The sequence below is a fragment of the Ciona robusta genome, chromosome 1, assembly GCF_009617815.1.
Source record: "Ciona robusta chromosome 1, ASM961781v2".
NCBI classification, from domain to species: domain Eukaryota; kingdom Metazoa; phylum Chordata; class Ascidiacea; order Phlebobranchia; family Cionidae; genus Ciona; species Ciona robusta.
This window is the reverse complement of record NC_143235.1, coordinates 14,303,977-14,324,495: the sequence shown is the minus strand read 5'-3', so window position 1 is coordinate 14,324,495 and position 20,519 is coordinate 14,303,977. Positions and strand designations below refer to the sequence as shown.

The 20,519-nt window shown below is 32.9% G+C and overlaps 1 protein-coding gene across 28 annotated transcripts in view; it reads right to left on the bottom strand.

Annotated features, from left to right (window-relative positions):
- LOC149743584 (uncharacterized) overlaps nt 1–20,519 on the bottom strand; it is a 64,388-nt gene that overhangs the window by 28,393 nt on the left and 15,476 nt on the right. For 22 of the 28 annotated variants that reach the window (XM_089887488.1, XM_089887492.1, XM_089887489.1 and 19 more), the window contains 54 exons: nt 20,303–20,466; nt 20,122–20,226; nt 19,933–20,052; nt 19,757–19,864; nt 19,513–19,620; nt 19,284–19,446; nt 19,061–19,224; nt 18,831–18,935; nt 18,633–18,752; nt 18,457–18,564; nt 18,291–18,398; nt 18,065–18,227; nt 17,801–17,964; nt 17,412–17,516; nt 17,107–17,226; nt 16,690–16,797; nt 16,290–16,397; nt 15,773–15,917; nt 15,339–15,499; nt 15,151–15,255; nt 14,905–15,024; nt 14,741–14,848; nt 14,293–14,400; nt 13,810–13,972; nt 13,068–13,231; nt 12,760–12,864; nt 12,566–12,685; nt 12,403–12,510; nt 12,101–12,205; nt 11,542–11,730; nt 10,946–11,071; nt 10,644–10,748; nt 10,246–10,365; nt 9,771–9,875; nt 8,774–8,881; nt 8,302–8,469; nt 7,748–7,903; nt 7,236–7,340; nt 6,613–6,732; nt 6,391–6,495; nt 5,925–6,032; nt 5,524–5,625; nt 4,978–5,199; nt 4,644–4,748; nt 4,261–4,380; nt 3,828–3,935; nt 3,415–3,519; nt 2,976–3,167; nt 2,374–2,499; nt 1,887–1,991; nt 1,165–1,284; nt 894–1,001; nt 473–583; nt 115–222 (listed from right to left, as the gene is read on the bottom strand). In XM_089887488.1, coding sequence (XP_089743614.1) covers nt 115–222; nt 473–583; nt 894–1,001; nt 1,165–1,284; nt 1,887–1,991; nt 2,374–2,499; nt 2,976–3,167; nt 3,415–3,519; nt 3,828–3,935; nt 4,261–4,380; nt 4,644–4,748; nt 4,978–5,199; nt 5,524–5,625; nt 5,925–6,032; nt 6,391–6,495; nt 6,613–6,732; nt 7,236–7,340; nt 7,748–7,903; nt 8,302–8,469; nt 8,774–8,881; nt 9,771–9,875; nt 10,246–10,365; nt 10,644–10,748; nt 10,946–11,071; nt 11,542–11,730; nt 12,101–12,205; nt 12,403–12,510; nt 12,566–12,685; nt 12,760–12,864; nt 13,068–13,231; nt 13,810–13,972; nt 14,293–14,400; nt 14,741–14,848; nt 14,905–15,024; nt 15,151–15,255; nt 15,339–15,499; nt 15,773–15,917; nt 16,290–16,397; nt 16,690–16,797; nt 17,107–17,226; nt 17,412–17,516; nt 17,801–17,964; nt 18,065–18,227; nt 18,291–18,398; nt 18,457–18,564; nt 18,633–18,752; nt 18,831–18,935; nt 19,061–19,224; nt 19,284–19,446; nt 19,513–19,620; nt 19,757–19,864; nt 19,933–20,052; nt 20,122–20,226; nt 20,303–20,466 — 6,800 coding nt within the window. The remainder of the gene's footprint in view (nt 1–114; nt 223–472; nt 584–893; nt 1,002–1,164; nt 1,285–1,886; nt 1,992–2,373; nt 2,500–2,975; nt 3,168–3,414; nt 3,520–3,827; nt 3,936–4,260; nt 4,381–4,643; nt 4,749–4,977; nt 5,200–5,523; nt 5,626–5,924; nt 6,033–6,390; nt 6,496–6,612; nt 6,733–7,235; nt 7,341–7,747; nt 7,904–8,301; nt 8,470–8,773; nt 8,882–9,770; nt 9,876–10,245; nt 10,366–10,643; nt 10,749–10,945; nt 11,072–11,541; nt 11,731–12,100; nt 12,206–12,402; nt 12,511–12,565; nt 12,686–12,759; nt 12,865–13,067; nt 13,232–13,809; nt 13,973–14,292; nt 14,401–14,740; nt 14,849–14,904; nt 15,025–15,150; nt 15,256–15,338; nt 15,500–15,772; nt 15,918–16,289; nt 16,398–16,689; nt 16,798–17,106; nt 17,227–17,411; nt 17,517–17,800; nt 17,965–18,064; nt 18,228–18,290; nt 18,399–18,456; nt 18,565–18,632; nt 18,753–18,830; nt 18,936–19,060; nt 19,225–19,283; nt 19,447–19,512; nt 19,621–19,756; nt 19,865–19,932; nt 20,053–20,121; nt 20,227–20,302; nt 20,467–20,519) is intronic. The other 6 variants (XM_089887614.1, XM_089887554.1, XM_089887536.1 and 3 more) reach the window with 6 other exon arrangements.

Genomic DNA, 20,519 nt, shown 5'->3' with positions numbered 1-20,519 from the left:
CTAACAATGGTACCATCATTAAGCCTTAAAGACATACACTCTGGGCAAAAGGCAGGTGTACCAACTATTGCCATGGTACCATAACCGACCAATCATATATCTCAATTTAGTAACCTGACTCATCCATGGTTGAACGACTTTGAGGTTATGCATTTCATTTGCATCAGGGACCACAGTAAATCCGGAGCCTTTGCCCTTCTCGTATTCCTCTTTGTACAAACACTGTATATAAGAAATCGCGCAAATTTATCTTAACATGTTTGGTACCTTGTTGTATATTATTGTATACTGTCGGTGTTCTTACACACTGCAGGTGTCTTAATACACCTTGTACCTGCTTTAGGTACCATGCATGAAACTTTGTTGGCAATATTAAACTTCAAACCGGTATCCTTCAGTTACAAAGCATACAGACTACTACCATGTTGTATGATTCTCAAATTAAAAACTTTTTTTTAATATCTTACTTTACCTCACTGATATATGGCTTCATACTCTGAGCTTGTGCGTAGCCAGGGGTTAGGTTGACAGGAAAGTTGCCTTTACCTCGGATGTTCTTGTTGTACCACCTCTTGTAATCAGCCTGTTGAAGGTATGTTATAAAGGAGTTCTCTAAATATATATTAATTTTATGACAAAATTAGATTTTTGCTTGCACTACATGATTATTGTGACACAAAAGTTAAAACGGGTGTTTTTACAATAAAACAGGCTATTTACAATATTTTACAATAAAATGCAGCATTTTCAAAACAAGGAGTGTTTACCTACATTATGTTACAGCACAAATGTATGGCATACAGATCACAAAGTTGTGTTAATAGATATTGAATATATTGTTCACATTTTGCTGTAAGATACATCAGTTGAATGAATAGGTAATGGTTACTTACATCACTTGCAAATTTGTTTGAATTGACGCACGCCTCGTACCCAGCGGTTAGATGGACGGGGTAATATATGATATTTCTATCCTCCATATAATCTGCTTTATACTTGCGCTAAAAGAGATAAAGATTATAAAACATAGAAACATTATATATATGTATTTCTATTACCTCTATGTTAAAGTATCACCATTGTCCAAATAATAGTGTTTTTTCTTAATCTCTATCTTCACTGTTATGCTTAAGTAATTTGTTATGATATAAGATATCTATGAACCTCAGATATAAGATCCGCAGCTTTAATTCCATGTTGAACAATCGGGTGATGCTTGCTGTCCATGGTTTGGAATCCACGGTAATTGTCGATTGTTTGTTTCAAAGACTTTTTGTACTCCAACTAAAATGAAAATTAATGATGTGAATGAATGAAAGTAACTTGATTTATCCTTGCGTGGCTGGAAAACACAGTTGTTATAAGTCATTACAGTCGTTTTTGTACTGCAACTAAAATGAATTAATGATGTGAATAAATGAATGTAACTTGATTTATCTTTTCGTTGGCGGTAAACTACAGTCATTAGAAGTTTTAAGAGTCGTTTATGTCATTACAGGCGTTTTTGTATTCCAACTAAAATAAAAAGTAATGATGTCAGCAGTGATGATGTCATTTGACAATAGTTATAATGAATGAATTTACCTTTTTTATCCCGGCAAGCCAAAGTAAAGAAAGTCGCTATAATACCAGTGTTATGTTTTATACACCTCATACCTGCTTACGAGTTACCATGTATTTAACTTGGGGGGTGATTATTTTTTGGAAGTTTTTTTATACAACTCATGAGAGACCCACTGCTGGAGCAGTTTCGTTTAGATGTTTTGCCCAAGCATATAAACACTCAAAATGATAGCAGCATCAAACTTTGAACCTGTAACCTCTAAGCTGGCATACTTTCTAACCACTATATATGCCGTACATAGTTGCAATATCAATATACTTACATTACTAATCATATCATCAACTTCCCGAGCATGTTTAATAGATGGCATATCTGGAGGGATGGTGTAATTGTTCATTCCCTTCTCACTATCTTTTACATAGGCGTTCTGAAACATGAAGTGTAATTGAGACATTTTATAAGTTAAAGAGTTTTTTAATAAAAAAATAAAATATTACTTGATTTATAAACCAAGATTTATAAGAAACACAATACAATGTTGTGATTGTTTCTGTTGTTGAGGTTGAAATTAAAAAGGGAATTTTATAAATCAGTGAAAATTGGTTTGATAATTCTGTTCTATTGTGAAGACCTACTATTAGGGCCAGATTTAGTTATATTTGTTTTAGTTTAAAAAAAAATCGATGAAACTAAATCGATAAGCTTGCTTCAACACTGGTTGAATGGTACATGCAACTAGTATCCAACACTGGTTGAATGGTACATGCAACTAGTATGTCCAAAATTGTAAATTAAATGAATTTTCATACCTGAGAAACTTGCTTTCCAGCTTTAATAGCTTGTTGATATTCAGGATAACTTTCCAAGTTTTCATTGTTTCCTTTTCCTTTGACTTCTTTCAACCATTGGTTGCGATATTCAACGTCAGATGCCAACTGGTGTAAAGATGAGAAATTTAATTATAAAAAATTAGCAAAAATAATTACAACACTGTTAAGTTGGAAACCTAAGAATATATTATTAACAATAAAAAATGTCTGAAAAAAAAACGAAATATTGATTACGAAAAATTTAATTATTGATTATGAGCGCCAAAATTATATATAGTTACAACACTAATCAGTTAGAGCCAAAAAAGTATAAAGTTGAGTAACGTTTATGAAATATACAGCATATTCTATGATATTGTATGTGGGTAAGGTTATATAGCATGTTACACCATGGTTCTAGGATAAATATGTCTAATTGAAGTAACAAACAAACAGAAATAAAGATAAAACGATAGTAACAATGTTTTATATCATGTCGCAGAATGGTTTTAAAGGAATGTTGAACTCGTTAGAGTATCAGATTAACATACAAAAATCAAAAACACAAAAATAACGATAAAACGAAAGTAACACGAACTTACATGGTTTGCATGGAGTGCATGCACCATATGGTAGTCAGCCGAATCCACATTGTATTTATCCAGCATTCTTTTGGCTTCATCTTTATAAAACCAATAACTGACCAGAGGTTTGACAGCCCTCGCTCTGGCAAGATCAATGCTGTCTTTAACTGAAGTGAATTTACCACTGGCTGGGTCAGCTTTGTAGCTTGCCTATCACATAAGAACAAGGTATTGTTATAAATAAATGTAACATTTTATAAGCGTGTGGCAGGGCAGTGACAGTTGTAATAACACATATATAAATTTGTACATGATTATATGTTTGCATGAACATATTTTGAAATCACTGAAGCCTATTTTTACATTGTTGGTAAAATCCTTGGTAAGATCTTTAGACCAAATTTGACATCTCTTAGTTGTACTATTGCATCATCAGGGTTATTATTACATCACTTACATCGGATAATTTCTGCATCTCCACCATATTTTTGTAACCATCTGTCTTTGTGACATCATAATGCACATCGTTTCTATCACGGAGGTAATTCTTCTGATACGATTGCTAAAAAATTAAGTTTAATTTATTTGAAAGTTATTTATAACATAGATATACTTGTCTCAAGAAAATATCAGTAAAACAACAAATGGTATATAACTTTTGTGAAATACTTTTGTTAGCATATTGCTTAAAGAATTGCAATTATTTTGCCGAACTAAGTTACCTCTTAATTAATTTCATTAAATTCTCTAAATAATTAAAATTTTTAGGTAATCGAGTTAAACCTTTTTGATCAAATTTTCTAAATAAAAGAGTCAGCCCTAATTGATTTGACCATATTCCTTCTACTGTAGCAGGGGTGTATAAATTACCTTGTTCATGAATTGACTTGCTTTGGTTGCGCATTCATACCCAGCAGTTAGATGGACAGGGTAGTATATAAGATTTCTATCCTCCATATAATCTTCCTTGTACTTGCGCTAAAAAGATAAAAACGCTAAAGCATAGAAACATTCCAAAAAATATTTTGGCAATTTTTGTAATTCCAAAGACTCTGTTTTGACATTCTACTCTGGTAATCGGGGGATACCACTTAGTGTCTTGTCCAATGACACATACACCCACAATGGTGGTAGCGTTTACCCTCAAATCTTATTGAAAACATTATACTTATGATATAAATTAGTATGGTACCAATGTCTAAATAATTTTTTTATTATTAATGTTTTCCTTAATCTCTATGTTTAACGTTTTTCTTAATCTCTATGTTTGAGTGATTTGTTATGATATAAAATATCTATGAACCTCAGATATAAGATCTGCAGCTTTAATTCCATGTTGAACGATCGGGTGATGCTTGCTGTCCATGGTTTGGAATCCACGGTAATTGTCAATTGTTTGTTTCCTTTGTTTTGTGTATTCAAGCTGAAAAAAATGATATAAGAGTGAGAAATGTTAAATGATTTTAATTAGGTTTTGCATTGATGGTTTTTTTTAAAGAGATAAAGATATTTTTAGGAATTCTTGTAAAAGTGACTCATTTTTTCAGAATCTAAAATTTTCTGTGGATACTTTTGGAACATGGACAAGGAACTGTCGCGAGTACGTCAATAGGCCAAATCTTGCCTCAATTCCAGCTCCTCAAGGACCTCACCCTTACGGAATAGAATATGCACACACATACTTACATCGCTTGCATTAATAGCTGACTGCTTTGCCCTGTTAAGTTCAGGTGTATCCAATGGCATTGTGTATTGATGTAGAATGCTCTCCCCTGCTTTTACGTATTCACTCTGTATATTATCAAACAGTGAAGATTATGTTGTCATATATGCGAAAATTAAAGAAAACAGGAAATATTATGATGTCATATATGTGAACAAACAAAGAAAAATAGGAAAGAATTGGATGTCATATACATAAATAAACAAAAAAAAAATTTAAAATTTCATAAATATAAACAAACATAGAAAAACAGGTTAGAATATACTTTCATATGTGAACAATTAAAGTATGACAAACCTTGCTTGCGAGTTTGGTGTTTTCTTTTGCTTGAATATACCCAGGATAATGCTCAATGCCTGGTTTAGAAACACCTTTCCCTTTGAGCTCACTCAAGTACTTTTCCCTATAATTCACATCAGAAACAAGAGGAGATGTAGCCAACACGTGAGCTATTTGAATAACATCAGCACTAAGGTTGTATTTCTCCAAAAGCTTCTTTGCACTTTCAGTGTAAGATTTCTGTGGAAAATTTAAAAAATGAATGTAACGTAACTTATTTATCCTAATGTGCGGGACAACGAAAGTCATTATAACATTAGTGTTCTGTTTCATACAACTTTTGCAAGCTTATAAATTATTTCATTTGTAACTTTGCAAATATTTAATTTCTTTTTTTATAACATATGGCTGACATTGTAGACATCCCATGATGCACCATTAGGTTGGAGAAATTGTCATCAAGTGTCTTGCCCAAGGACACACAAGCCCACAATTATGGCAGAGACTAACCTTGTTTCCAAGGTCCTAGATCAGCAGTTTAAAACATGACTTAGTAATACTTACATGACTCATCATATCTTTCATATCTTTAAGATGAGATTGCTGGAGAGAGTCAGAGACGGGAGTCAACTTGGACATTTCTTCAGAGGAGACTTTGTAGTTTTGCTAAGAAGAGGGAAAATATGATTAATTACACAAGACAAGGGCGTATCCAGCTCTAAATTTTAGGGGGCAAATGTTTTATGTTTGTATTTTGGGTTTGAAACAATTGCAAATTCGATTATTTGTCTGTTTTTTTACCAATAACCTTAGTATGAATTCCAAAATTTGGAGGGCCTTTACTCCTGTTAATGTACGATGGGCACATCACAACATAATAAAAAGAAGTAACAGTGGGTGACTAGGATATTAATTTTAAACACATAAGTATAACACAGAAGCATATTTATGAACTTTGTTCTTACATCCAACAATGCCAATTGTTGGTCCTTTGTTTGCGCATAATGTTCAGTGTCAGCCATGTTGAACCGATGTTGTTGTTTTTCCTTGTTATGCTTAGCTGTATAGGTCGCCTGTAATAAAAGAACACAAATTTAAAGTAATACATAATTTGCAATTAACAAGAACTAAACGGTAGAGAATTGATTGAAGAAACAATGGTTTCTAGGGTCTAGTGAATTTTGACATAGCTTAGGCTTTAGACTAAGGTTTATAAATAAACTTTAAAAAGTGATCCATTTTTACATATTTTAGGAGTAGTAAATTTTGTAAAACCCATCTGCTTTACCTATACAGTTTAAGAATCCCTTTAGTATTAATAAAACTTACTGCATGAATAGGTTTGTAAATTAAACATTTTTTTTTAGTCAGTTATTTTATTTACCCAATTACACAATATGAGAAACGTTTAAATGGAAAAAAGGAACTTACTGGTTTGATTTTATCAGTTGCTTGTGTAGCTTCATATCCAGGTGTTAGATGGACTGGGTAATAGATCATATCTCTATCAGCCATGTAATCCTCCTTGTACCTTTTCTAAAGGAAAAAAAAATACACTTCACTCACAGTACAAGATGAAAATTTTAACAAATTTTATTTTAACAGATTTTTTAAAAAACTTTTGTCATGTATTTGTATGTATTTCTAACAAACCTCGGAAACAAGTTCAGCAGCTTTGATTCCTTGTTGTACAATAGGATGGTCATTGCTATCCATGGTTTGGAACCCTCTGTACTTGTCAATCACTGCCTTCTTTTGTTTCTTGTACTCAAGCTATAAAACAAAATTATATATTTTTTTAAGTAGGGTGGGGGAAGTTGAGACTCCTTTTCAGTCTGTGTTCACATCCAACTTTGTAGTAAATAAACAAAATACAAAGAATTATAAAACCGTATCCTTCCAACTTCCATGGACCAATGTTATTTGTTTAAAACACGATCAGGATATTTGGATAATATGTGTTAAAGGTGTTCCGTCTCCCCCACCCTACTATATATATACAAATGCCTCTTTATAGGTGGTGTTCATATTACAGGATTTTACCAGATGCTTAAAACAGCCTTGTATTATCTACTAGAGGAGTACTTTACTTATAAGGAGTCATGTTCATAATATAGACCTGTATATTTAATATTATATTCTGTAGGCCTGTCTACAATAATGGGCCAATCCTGGCTTAAATCTCGGGACCTGTTGCGTGCCACGTTGTGGGACAACAACCACATAGAATAGGATAAGGAATAATATTATAGAAAAGTTGTGAAACATATTCTTACATCGCTGGCATTAATGGATGCTTGTTTTACTCGGTTAAGTTCTGGTGTATCGACAGGAAGAGTAAATTTATGGCGGGCTTCCTCTCCACTCTTTGTATACTCAGCCTGTGATGTAACAAAGGGAATTATGATGCAAAAAGCAATCATATGAAACTAGAGAATATATATTAATGTTACTGAAAATGAATGTCACTCAATTATACTGTCATGGCGAGTCAATTTAAAGTTATTACACAGGTGTTCTATTTCATACACATTGCGTGTACTTACTAGTTACTGTGAATGCAACTTTACTTTATGATTTATTCATTTATTTTTGTTTTATCTGTTTTTTGCATGGCTTATAATTTGGAAAACACATTTGTGATAACCTTGGTATTATGTTATGAAAATTTCAACAAACTGCTAAAACACATATAACATCGTAATTAAATAAAACATGATCAGGATATTTAGATATTATATGCTAAAAGGGTCCTGTCTTCCCTCACCCTACTATATGACATTCTTACCTTGCTTGTTTGCTTGGATACATTTCGTGCATGAATGTATTCAGGGTAAGAGTTAGCAATATCTGCTGGTGCTTTTCCTTTCACATTCTTTGCGTAGTCATCAATGTATTTGTTCTTTGATGCCAATTGTGACACACAGATAGCGTGAGTGATTTCCTTTATGACAAAACGCAATCATAAGATTCGATTTTATATCAATCTAAATATGTATGTATTGTTGACGCTAGGTGCATTATAAGTGTGCAAAAAATCTGCCGATTGTTTCTGTACCGGCAAAGTTTGCAACATGACACAGAGGTTAGTAGAATTGCTTCTAGCCCAGTGGATACAGATTCAAAGCTGAGCCCAGCTAATATTCCGAGTGTAGTGTTTTTAGACAAGAAATTTAACATTTTATTCCAAGGGAGCAGCTAATTAAGATGTTTAGAAAACCAGTGAATACAGGTTTAAAGCTGGGTTCAGCTATTATTGCAAGTGTAAGGTCCTTAGTCAAACCGAATCTCTTTTTCACTTTAAAAAATACAATCTTTTAAACGCAACAGTCAATACAATACCGGTAGTTCGACGTTCAGATGATACTTGTGTTGTAACTCCTTGGCCAACTTTTGGTATTCCGCTGGTTGCAAAGGTTTAAGTTGTTTTGAAATAACCATCTCGTGCGTCTCGTCGAGCGGTGAGAATTCTGTTGCAAGTCGCTTCATACCATCTTCTTTGTAAGATTTCTGTAAACATAACAAACAAATTGGAAATAATTAAAACAATCAATCAACATAGAACATCATACATTTTTAAATGTCATATAGAATGTCAGATTATAAACAATACTTATAACGCATTGAAGAAAATACTCAATGTTTTGTCACAGTAACTTCGATGACCTCACAATTCTAACAAATATTTTTAATTAACGAGATGTACATATATTTTTTCCATCTAACTTTTATAGTCAAAAAATAGAAGAAACGATTTGATTTTTTCCATACATATTTAATGAGATTTTTTGATTAGGTTAAACCGTTGTCATACCTCACTGATTATTGCTCTTGATTGTTTCAAGTTTCCATATTGTTCTGTTGAAGTTGGGTCAAACTTGTTCGTTCCTTTCAATTTCTCGTATTTCTCTTTGTATTTTGGCTGAAAGAAAACAGTATGATCACTTTTCTTTGTAATTTGCTAAAAAAGATAGTATAAAAAGACAACACTGAAAACCTACAGTGTTTTATACTTGTAGTTTTATCATATTACAAAAAGATTTTACTACTGCAAAAAAGCAGGCAAAAAAGGAATGATAATTTCTGTTTGTAATTTGGCTGGAAAAAGGTAGTACAATAATACTACACTAAAATCCTACTGTGGCCTTCCGCAAGTTTGCATTGGTAAAACTGTGAGCGAATAAGCTGCAGGAGTAGACAAACATATCAGTTCTTCCTTTTAACTGGTTTTATCAGTTTATTGGCCCAAATTATGCCATTGCATTTTTATTTGGTACAGGCGTTTAAGCCATGTGTGGTTTATGGCTTTTTAAGTGAAATGAGGCTTACCAAATTACATATACTTGCCCACAGTATTATTTTTTACATAACTGTATTTTGACTTAAACTAATTACTTATATTATTTAAGTTTGACTTAAACTAATTACTTATATTATTTAAGTTTGACTTAAACCAATTACATATATTTGTCAACAGTATTATTCTTACATAACTGTATGAATGTACTCAGGGTTTGACTTAAACTAATTACATAAGTTTGACTTAAACTAATTACTTATATTATTTAAGTTTGACTTAAACTAATTACTTATATTATTTAAGTTTGACTTAAACAAATTACATATATTTGTCAACAGTTTTAATCTTACATCACTGTATGAATGTACTCAGGGTTTGACTTAAACTAATTACATAAGTTTGACTTAAACTAATTACTTATATTATTTAAGTTTGACTTAAACTAATTACTTATATTATTTAAGTTTGACTTAAACAAATTACATATATTTGTCAACAGTTTTAATCTTACATCACTGTATTGAGCAGCTTTGCTTGCAGCTTCATATGTAGGAGTGAGATGAGCAGGAAAATATATGATGCTTCTGTCAGCCAAGTAGTCTTCAATGTAGCGGGCCTGAAAGGTGAAAAAAAATAATAATATATTAATAAATTCATCTGTCTCATAGGTTCTGGTGGCGAAGATTGAAAAATATTTAAAATGAATAGAAGGGATATACATAGTGATAAAACAAAGAGATAAAAGAACAATTAATATCTAACAATAACAGAGTACATTGGTTTAGGGGATGACAGAAGTTAAACTTGTTGTCATTTTTTACTTAACGTTATTAATAAACGTCTTGCTCACTTCAAGGTTTTTTGTTATAACCAAATTAATTTCTGATAAAGCAGAATACAAATAAAGTCCTTTAAATACCAAATATAAAAAAGCAACAATACTAGTGTTAAAAACAACAATATATCAATGTGTTTATTGCACCAACCTGTGAAACTAGCTCTGCAGCTTTAATCCCATGTTGTACAATAGGATGGTCACTGCTGTCCATGGTTTGAAATCCTCTGTATTTGTCAATCACTTCCTTCTTTTGCTTTTGATATTGTCGCTGGAACGGAAGGTTTATTGTCAATAAATATTCCTTGACGCTTTTTGATGCATGATCACATAAAAGTCGAAACAGTTTGTTAGGCTCTGACAGTGGTAAAAGCCCAATCCTGACCTAATTAATTAGGACCAATGGCATGCCACGCTGCAGGGCCTCACCGGCGCTATTTAAACAATTAAAGAGTCTGCACGATTGTTTAAATATAGGTCTGGTGTCAAAATATGCAATATGTACATAATATTTCACCAAGTAAGAAACATTAGGGTCTTGGTACTCACATCACTTGCATTAATAGCATTTTCCTTTGCTCTGACAAACTCTGGATAATCAAGTGGAAGATTGTGATGGTGCATCATCTTGTCAGCTTCTTTTATGTAAGCAGGCTGCGAAATGGTTTAATGACAATTAAAATAAACTGTAGTCAATTGCATATTTTTGTTAAAATATATCCAATTATATACCTTTGAGAAAATGTGTTCTATTTCATAGCTTTGACAAAATGTACCCACTTATAAAACTTTTTCAAGTGAAAATTCATGTTGTAATTTTCATTTTATTTGTTTGTGACATTACAACTTACTTTACTGATCATTTTTCCAACTTCCTTTGCGTGTTCATATTCAGGGTGAGCTATTGTGACATCAGCAGGGGCTTTCCCGTGAGTTTCTTTCAAGAAACGTTTGCGATATAAATTCTCAGACCCAATCTGAAAGTTTGATCAAGTTTAATACAGAGCACATATCATCAGAAAAAACAGAGTAATACTATTATAATAACAGATATATATATAGTCTCAACTTTCGTTAATTTTTGTTAACTAATGGTTTATCAAAGTCAATAAAGAGATTTTAATTATTGCAAACTTTGTACTTTTGGACGTACAAGGGCGTTCGGGTAATGGGCAAATTTGACCTAGATCCTTGGTCACCCATACAGAATAGAATATAAAACTTCATACTGTCGACATTATAATAACAGTTATAGTCAAAGTTTTTGTTAAGTTTTGTTAACTACTGGTATATAAGAGTCAGACGACAAAGGAGTTCAGGCAATGGGCCAAATTTGGCCTAGATTCTAGGTCCTCACCTCACCCATACAGAATAGAATATAATTGTCAAACCATAAAGATTAACCAACCTGTGTTGCACCTATACCACCCCTATATTTTTAAATCACCTGTGTAGCATGCATAGCATGTGAGAGTCTTTGGTCTCCAATATCTACATTGTAGACATCCAATCTTTTCTTGGCATCCTTTGTATACTTAGAATGACTAAGTATGGTCTTGACCAAGTTTGAAATTTCCATCTCTGGAGTCAGTTCAATTGCAGTAAAGTCACGAGGGTATTCTCCTTTGTATATATGCTACAAATATATGAGATGTGAGCCAAAAAAAATTCAAAATATACAAAAAATAAGATAGGACAACTAGTCAATAAAAAAAGTAAAAAAACAACAAAATAAAAATGCCCAAAAAGGTAGTGAACAAAAATTTATCAAAAAAATAAATTATGTACCATATATCTTCTTATGTGCCTCTTGTAAACAGTGCATCATTTTTGGGCAGTCATTAGGTTTTAAAATTCACCAGTAAATCTTCATAGTTTAAATTTTTACAACTAGGTTAACTTAAAAAGCATATCACAGAATGTTTAGTAATAAATTATACATAGAATAGAAACATACAAAGTGAACATAAGCTAAGATTAATAAACGGTGCTTTAATTAAACTGACGTCTTTGAGTTTTTCCATTTCCTTGGCTCCCTTATATGTGTCTGTCTCGGCAAACTTGTAGTTGTTTTTCCCACCTTCTTTGTTGTGAGCTTTCTTATAAGAGGCCTGTAGGAGTAAAATAGCAAGCGATTTATCTTTGTACAGTGATATAGTCTAGTGGTTAGCGTGCCTGCCTTTAGCCCAGAGGTCACAGGTTTGATGCGTGACGCAGTGACTATTGTGGGTCTTATTTGGCAAGATATGTAAGGACAATTGCTTTAACTCTGTGGCCACAACTGAACACCTATGTTACTATTACTTACATCACTTTGATGTTCATTAGATTTTACTGCAGCTTCATACCCAGGAGTCAGATGGACAGGGTAATAAATGATGTCTTTATCTGCCATGTAATCCTCCTTGTACCTTCTCTGCAGGTGAAAGCAAAAGTGAAAGCTTATGTTATATAGTTAGTTGTGAACTCACATCTGATATAAGCTCAGCAGCTTTGATCCCATGTTGTACAATAGGATGGTCATTGCTGTCCATGGTTTGGAATCCTCTGTACTTGTCAATCACTTCCTTCTTTTGCTTTTGATATTGTCTCTGCATATATTACCAAGTTAACAATAAGTTTGACACATTGATATATTATGCAGATAGTTGCCAACATTACTTACATCACTTGCATTGATAGCATTCTCCTTTGCTCTGACAAACTCTGGATAATCAAGTGGAAGATTGTGATGGTGCATGATCTTGTCAGCTTCTTTTACATATAATGGCTGAAAGGACGTAAACATTACTATAAAGGGTTGCTTCTTAAACCATTTTTCCAATTAAAAAATTATCATAAAAATTTAAATTTGTCAACAGAATAATTACTAAAGCGCCTTTACATAATGGATTATTTCTGGCCACATTCCCAGGTACCCTTGTATTGCCATAAAACCTTAGCCATTAAAGAGAAAAAGCATTATTTAGTCACCTTGCTAATCATCTTGGAGACTTCTCGTGCATGATCGTACTCGGGGTAAGACCCAGTAAGATCAGCTGGAGCTTTCCCAACAACATTCTTCTTGAAGTCTTCAACGTATTGATGTCTGTTGGCAACTTTCTGTGATGAAAGAGCTTGGGCGATTCCTTGCATGGCTGGAATAAAGAACAAGCAAAGTTAGCTAATTGTAATAGATACATAGTTTTTTCTCATCGGCACAGTAGTTATTTTGTTTCTTCGTTCACAGTAATAAAGGTCAGAATAAAATACAATAGTAAAAAGATAAGAAGTACTAGTGAAACCACAATTGTTTTAAGATCACTTGTTGATAAACAGAAGTAAAAAAACTTATTTGATAAAACAACTCATTCAAGGGGGGAAAGCATATAATATTCTACTTCCTTGATTATACTATACGTGAGATAATGTATAGGCATCTTTTACACATGGCTAAAGGTGTAGTTTACAAAATACTTTCATATAACCAGTGGGCAGGAATATTAGAAAGCAAAATGACTTATTGAAAACACCAACTGCTAAAATGCAGATAAAGGGTGAAACAGTAGTTGTGGTGAACTATATACAGTGCATGCACAGAACTTATGCCTGGCTTAATAAACCATTTGGCTTTCATACCTGAAACTAAATTAGTAGACAAATAATTTACAGAATTTAAATAAGCTACAGATGTCCAGGATGGTAGAACAGAAACTGCTAAAATGTGAACACTTACAAGCATCAAGGTTGTATTTCTGCATAATTTTCCTCGCACTATCCATGTAAAGTTTGTTGCTCACAATCGGTCGAAGTGATTTGGACAAAACCATCTCGGGAGTTTCTTCAATTTGTTTCACATTCTTGCCTTTCTTGGATTCGTAATCCTCACGATATTTTACCTGAAGTTGTGGTAATATATTATGTAACATTATGAACAAAAATTATCATGCCTAATTTTTCGCAAATACTTTTACATTATGTCCAAAAACCTTTTTTGTGTGAAAAACTTGCGAAACACCAGTACTCCTGTTTCTTACAATTTCATAAATATTTTCTTAATCTTAATATGAGTTTTCAAATTACATTTTTGAAATGAACCATGTTTCAGAATCAATAGGTACCAGTTATCATACATTAATACCTTCTTTTTGAAATCATGTTCCAAGAGGAAAAAAGGTTTCACAAGTTGAGTTTTAAAACACAAGTTGTTTCAACTTACCTCAGAAACTAAGTCAGCAGTTGCTTTGTTGGATTTATATTGTTCAGTGTCAGTAACCTTGAACTTATTGGAAGCCTTGGTTTCTTTGTGGTTCTTCTTATATTTTGTCTAATACACAAAACACAGGATTTTAATTAATATTTATTTAAGCAAAACTGAATTTGTGAAATTTGATTTAAAACACACACATGGTGTATTCATACACCTAATGCTCACTGTCCAGTTATAACATGAATGTCTTCTTATACACCAGACACACATGGTGTATTCATACACCTCATGCTCACGGTTAAGTTATAGCATGGGTGTCTGCTTATACACCAGATATGCATGTAATATTCGTACATTTCATGCCCACTGTTAAGATGGAACCGGTATATTCCACAGTGCAAGGGTGTACCTTCATATAGCCCATCTCTACAACAGTAAGAATGTATATTTCACTTACATCACTTTGAGCATCACTTGCTGCAACAGTTGCCTCGTATCCAGGTGTTATATGGGCAGGGAAGTATATCATTTGTTTGTCGTATTCCCAATCTTCTTTGTATGTTTTCTGCAGATGCATTTACATAACAAAATAATTTAAACTTGTGTTCGAATATGGCTTACATCTGAAACAAGTTCTGCAGCTTTGATTCCTTGTTGTACAATAGGATGGTCACTGCTGTCCATGGTTTGGAATCCTCTGTACTTGTCAATCACTTCCTTCTTTTGCTTTTGATATTGTCTCTGAAATGTAAAAGTAATAATTGTATAGGTGATGATCAAAAAGCTAATAATTTACTACTACATAACTGGCAGATAAAATAAAGATTATGCTATAAATTACATTTTAGTATTAGTCTTGGTACTTACATCGCTAGCATTAATAGCATTCTCCTTTGCTCTTACAAACTCTGGATAATCAAGTGGAAGATTATGGGTGTGCATCATCTTGTCAGCTTCTCTCACATACCCTCTCTAGTAATAAAGTAAATATTGGATCACGGCCGAAGTAACTCTATACAAGTCCACTTATGAATATTAAAGCCATGGTTTCTTACCTTGCTTGCCATATTAGACACATCGCGGGCAAACTTATACTCTGGGTAAGACTCAAGATCCTTAGGACATTTTCCAAGCACATTCTTCTTGAAGTTCTCAAGATATTCCTGACGTGACATATTCTTCTGGCTGAGCAGTGCATGGGAAATACCTTGGGTGCCTTTGTGTAAAAAAACGGAATAAGATCATTACCTTTACATTGTAATATGATTGCAGTTCAAGTATAAAAAGAGTAAAAAGAAAGTTACACATTTAATAACTCGTAAGCGGGAACGACGTTTAAAAAACAGAACACCAATGCTATAAATTCACTAGCCCTGCCGCGCAAGAATAAATATATGTTACATTTACTTTATACCCGTGTTACAACAACTGACATGGACCCACCATGCAAGGATAAACACTTTACGTTTACTCATTCATTTACACTTACTGCTGTCTAGGTTGTAGTTGTTTAACACTTTTCTTGCTTCTTTGCTGTAAACCGTTTCCTTCAGTGGCTGAAGAGACTTTGCTCGTTCCATCTCATGGGTTTCGGACACAGAATGAAAAGGTCCAAGACCATCAGGGTAATTTTTCTGCCAATAATAGTTTCACTTGTATTACAGTTTTCTGGTTTTTCATGTAAACATATCATAACTATACAGCTGAAGTTTTAATGACGAAAATTTAATAGCCATTTTCGTCCTTTATTCCAATTAAACTTAATTATATTCCTTACAAGTTAGTATCTGTTGTAACATTGGGCATTTCAAAGAAACTTTTTATTGAAAAATGTTGAAAAATGCTTTAATTGTCTGACTATCACTTTTTTTAATAATTTTCATTGTAATTTTGAATAAAAATGTTCTTTGTTACCACATTTGTAAAAAATAAAGCCTACACAAGATTAAGCCTTTTTTTATAAATAGACCAAGATAAATGATTAAACATTAGAACAATAAACTCACATCAGAAACAAGTTCAAGAAGATTCTTTGCTGTCTGATACTGCTCAGTGTCGGTTACTTTAAACTTGTTCTTTGATTTGTTTTCATCATAATTCTTGAGGTATGCAGCCTGTGATATAATTTCAGATGAAAAATAAAATTATGTTTCTTTGACAAAATCAAAATTCAAAGCAGCATGACATTGTCATAATTGGGCCTCTATACAGTTTGGTTAGGTTATATACAAGTTGCCATTAAACAGGTGTTGTAAAAGTTGAAATGTGTTATATTAAAGAATAATAATACTTCAAACCAACTTCCCATTATAAATCTTGATACAGTCAATCTGAATATAGCATTATAACATTGGTAGAACAAATAAATTGGCAGAAATAGCTGTTGAAGAATAAGCTTTTCATTACCTTGCTTTGGTATTTGGTTACATCTAGTGCTTGTTCGTAACCAGGAGTGATATGAACAGGGTAATATATCATGTGCTTCTCGTATTCCCAATCTTCACGGTAGTTACGCTGTATGTAAACAAGTTGTGTGAAGGAATAAGCGCATTAGCTGCAATTGTATATTATCAACAGTATTTCATAAAAACATGTTTTTTATCTGATGGTAGGCTATGATCTATTATTTTATTCTTCTTCAATTCACTTGAAGAGACAAATAAAAAAGGTATATAAGCTTTACATATATACTACCGATACTCTGTCAAAGAACCATTATATTTACTTATGTTATTTTCCCATATTACATTCCTTTATACTTTACTTGAAGACACAAATGAAAATGATGTAACTTTTAGATGCATCATTATTTGTTGTACTCACATCAGAAATAAGATCAGCTACTCGTATCCCATGTTGTACAATAGGATGGTCATTGCTGTCCATAGTTTGGAATCCTCTGTATTTGTCAATCACTTCCTTCTTTTGCTTTTTGTACTCAAGCTAAATATAAATCAAGTTTCAAGAATTTTTGGGAAGACAACGTTTATAACTTGTGTGTAATAAATCCAAAGTAAAATTTAATACAAAACTGGTCTGAAAACCAATACTTAATGTTTTAATATAGTTTATTATTTAGTGAAAAAAGCTCGAAACCAATGCGATATTTAACAAGCAAGCTAACTTACATCACTGGCATTCTTTGCGTTCTCCTTTGCTCTTACAAACTCTGGATAATCAAGTGGAAGATTGTGGGTGTGCATCATCTTGTCAGCTTCTCTCACATATTCAGCCTACAAAGAGCAAGAGGGAAGATGTTTATTACGATTTAATTAGTAAAATTAAACAAGCCTAAATACAAAAATAATGGTAACAAGTGAACTTCTATGGTGGTATAATCTCTATATTGAGTCAGATTATCGGTGTAACACAAAAATTCAAAACCATTCTATGCTTCATAGAATCTGGTTTATTGTACAGTTTAGAAAGTTAGCACAAATCGCAACTTATTGGGCGTGAATGAACAGTGATCTGTATTAAACCACATCAAAAACTTTAACATTATTCATCAACAAACCTTGCTGGATTGTTTTGAAACTTCTCTTAGCTGTTTATATTCAGGATATGCATTGGCTACATCTGCCGGTGCTCGCCCCAGCATTTCCTTGTCATAGTTGGCATGATATGGAACATCAGAGGCAAGTTTTTGGGTGGAAACAGCATGTGATATTCCTTGAACATCTGGAAATTGTCTACAGTTAATACAGCTACACTTACATGGCAGAAGCACATTCCAAAAATGTATTAGTGTCTATTTTAATATAGGTTATCCAATATTTACCTGAACCAACATGGACATTTTTCTGCTGATCCTTAGACTTCTGAGTGTATTGTTTTTTGCTAAGAACTGGTTGAAGCTCCTTTGATAAACTCATCTCATGAGTTTCTGGAATCGAAGTTTGATTCTTCCCTTTGTTCATCTCATAAGCGCTTCTGTAGTTAACCTGGTTACACAACAAAAGTATTACAGGTGGATTGTTAGGATTTAACAAAATATATAGCATTACATCAGATGAAGTGTTTCCAAGTTCTTTTGCAAACTTATACTGTTCAGTATCAGTGACATTAAACTTGTTCTTGTCCTTCTCTTCATTGAATCCTTTTTTATAAATTGCCTAGAAGGTTTGAAATATTAAACAGGTTGCATTGTGTAACTTTTATGTAAAAACTTACATCACTTTGAACTTTCTTAACATCAGCAGCTTGTTCATAACCAGGAGTGATATGAACTGGATAGTAAACGTTCTGTTTGTCATAATCCCAATCTTCCTTGTACGGGATCTATTGTAACAATTGTCATGAAAAAATTGCAGCAAAAAATGAAGTCAGAATAATTCTTCATTACTTACATTTGAAACCATTTCAGCAACTTTGATTCCTTGTTGTACAATAGGATGGTCACTGCTGTCCATGGTTTGGAATCCTCTGTACTTGTCAATCACTTCCTTCTTTTGCTTTTGATATTGTCTCTGTACATATCACCATATTAATATTAGGCTTAACACATCTCATGGAGCCAGATGGTAACAGAAGGTAACATTACTTACATCACTGGCATTAATAGCATTCTCTTTTGCTCTGACAAACTCTGGATAATCAAGGGGAAGATTGTGGGTGTGCATCATCTTGTCAGCTTCTCTCACATACTCAGCCTACAAATCAATATGTAAAAAATTAGGTAAAGAAACAAATAGTAGATGTGGCAATGGCAAAAAAGTTGGATATTTTAGAAGTAATTGCACCTGAATATGTTTTTAATAGAGAGAAATTAAGTTACTTTGCTAGCTTGTTTAGAAACTTGTCTAAGAAGATCATATTCAGGATAGGATTTAGCTGGATCCTGAGGTCCTTTTCCAACAATATTTTTGTTAAAATCTTCTTTGTAAACTTGCTTTGATGCTTGCTGTTGTGTTGATACTGCATGAGAGATCTCTTGCACATCTGGAGAAAGCATTACAGCGTTAGTATTACAGAATTTATAAAGTTAACAAAAAGTCTACCTGAACCAACATGAACATTTTTTTGTTGTTCCTTTGACTTTTGAGTGTATTGTTTTTTGCTAAGAACTGGTTGAAGCTCTTTTGATAAACTCATCTCATGGGTTTCTGGAATAGAAGTTTGATTCTTTCCCTTGTTCATCTCATAAGCGCTCTTGTACTTAACCTGTTACATCAAGGTTACAAGTAAATATCAATTGTTTGTCGCAATTTATACAGGCACATGACTTACATCAGATGCTGTATTTTCCAGTTCTTTGGAAAATTTGTACTGCTCAGTGTCTGTTACATTATACTTGTTCTTGTCTTTGTCTTCATTGAATCCTTTCTTATAAGTTGCCTAAGAAAAATTCCGTAACATGTACTAAAACATGGGAATTATTTGGACATTTTATTATTTTCAAACCATAACTGGATCATTTATCCCAGTTTTGCAAGTATTTGTGGAGTTCAAACTTTAATTATATAATACTTACATCACTTTGAACTTTCTTGACATCTGCAGCTTGTTCATAACCAGGAGTGATATGAACTGGATAGTAAACATTCTGTTTGTCATAATCCCAATCTTCTTTGTATGGGATCTATTGTAACATGTCATGAGAATTTGCTGTTAAAATAAATGAATCTATATGAATTCTACATTACTTACATTAGAAACCATTTCAGCAACTTTGATTCCTTGTTGTACGATAGGATGGTCACTGCTGTCCATGGTTTGGAATCCTCTGTACTTGTCAATCACTTCCTTCTTTTGCTTTTGATATTGTCGCTAAAAATAAACAATATAAATTAACTGATTAAAAGACAGCAATTATGGTACGAATGTTGTTACACTCACATCACTTGCATTAATAGCATTCTCCTTTGCTCTGACAAACTCTGGATAATCAAGTGGAAGATTATGGGTGTGCATCATCTTGTCAGCTTCTCTAACATATTCAGCCTGTGTTACGTTATGTAAAGATTTAGTCATACACAGACTTTAAACATAAGTTTCTTCATTGTAATTTATAAAGCACCTTGCTAGCTTGTTTAGAAACTTGTCTAAGAAGATCATATTCAGGATAGGATTTAGCTGGATCCTGGGGTCCTTTTCCAACAATGTTCTTGTTGAAATCTTCCTTGTAAACTTGCTTTGATGCTTGCTGTTGTGTTGATACTGCATGTGATATCTCTTGCACATCTGAAGAAGGTGTTTTAATGTTATTAAAAAATATTCTTCCACGCAGGTTATCA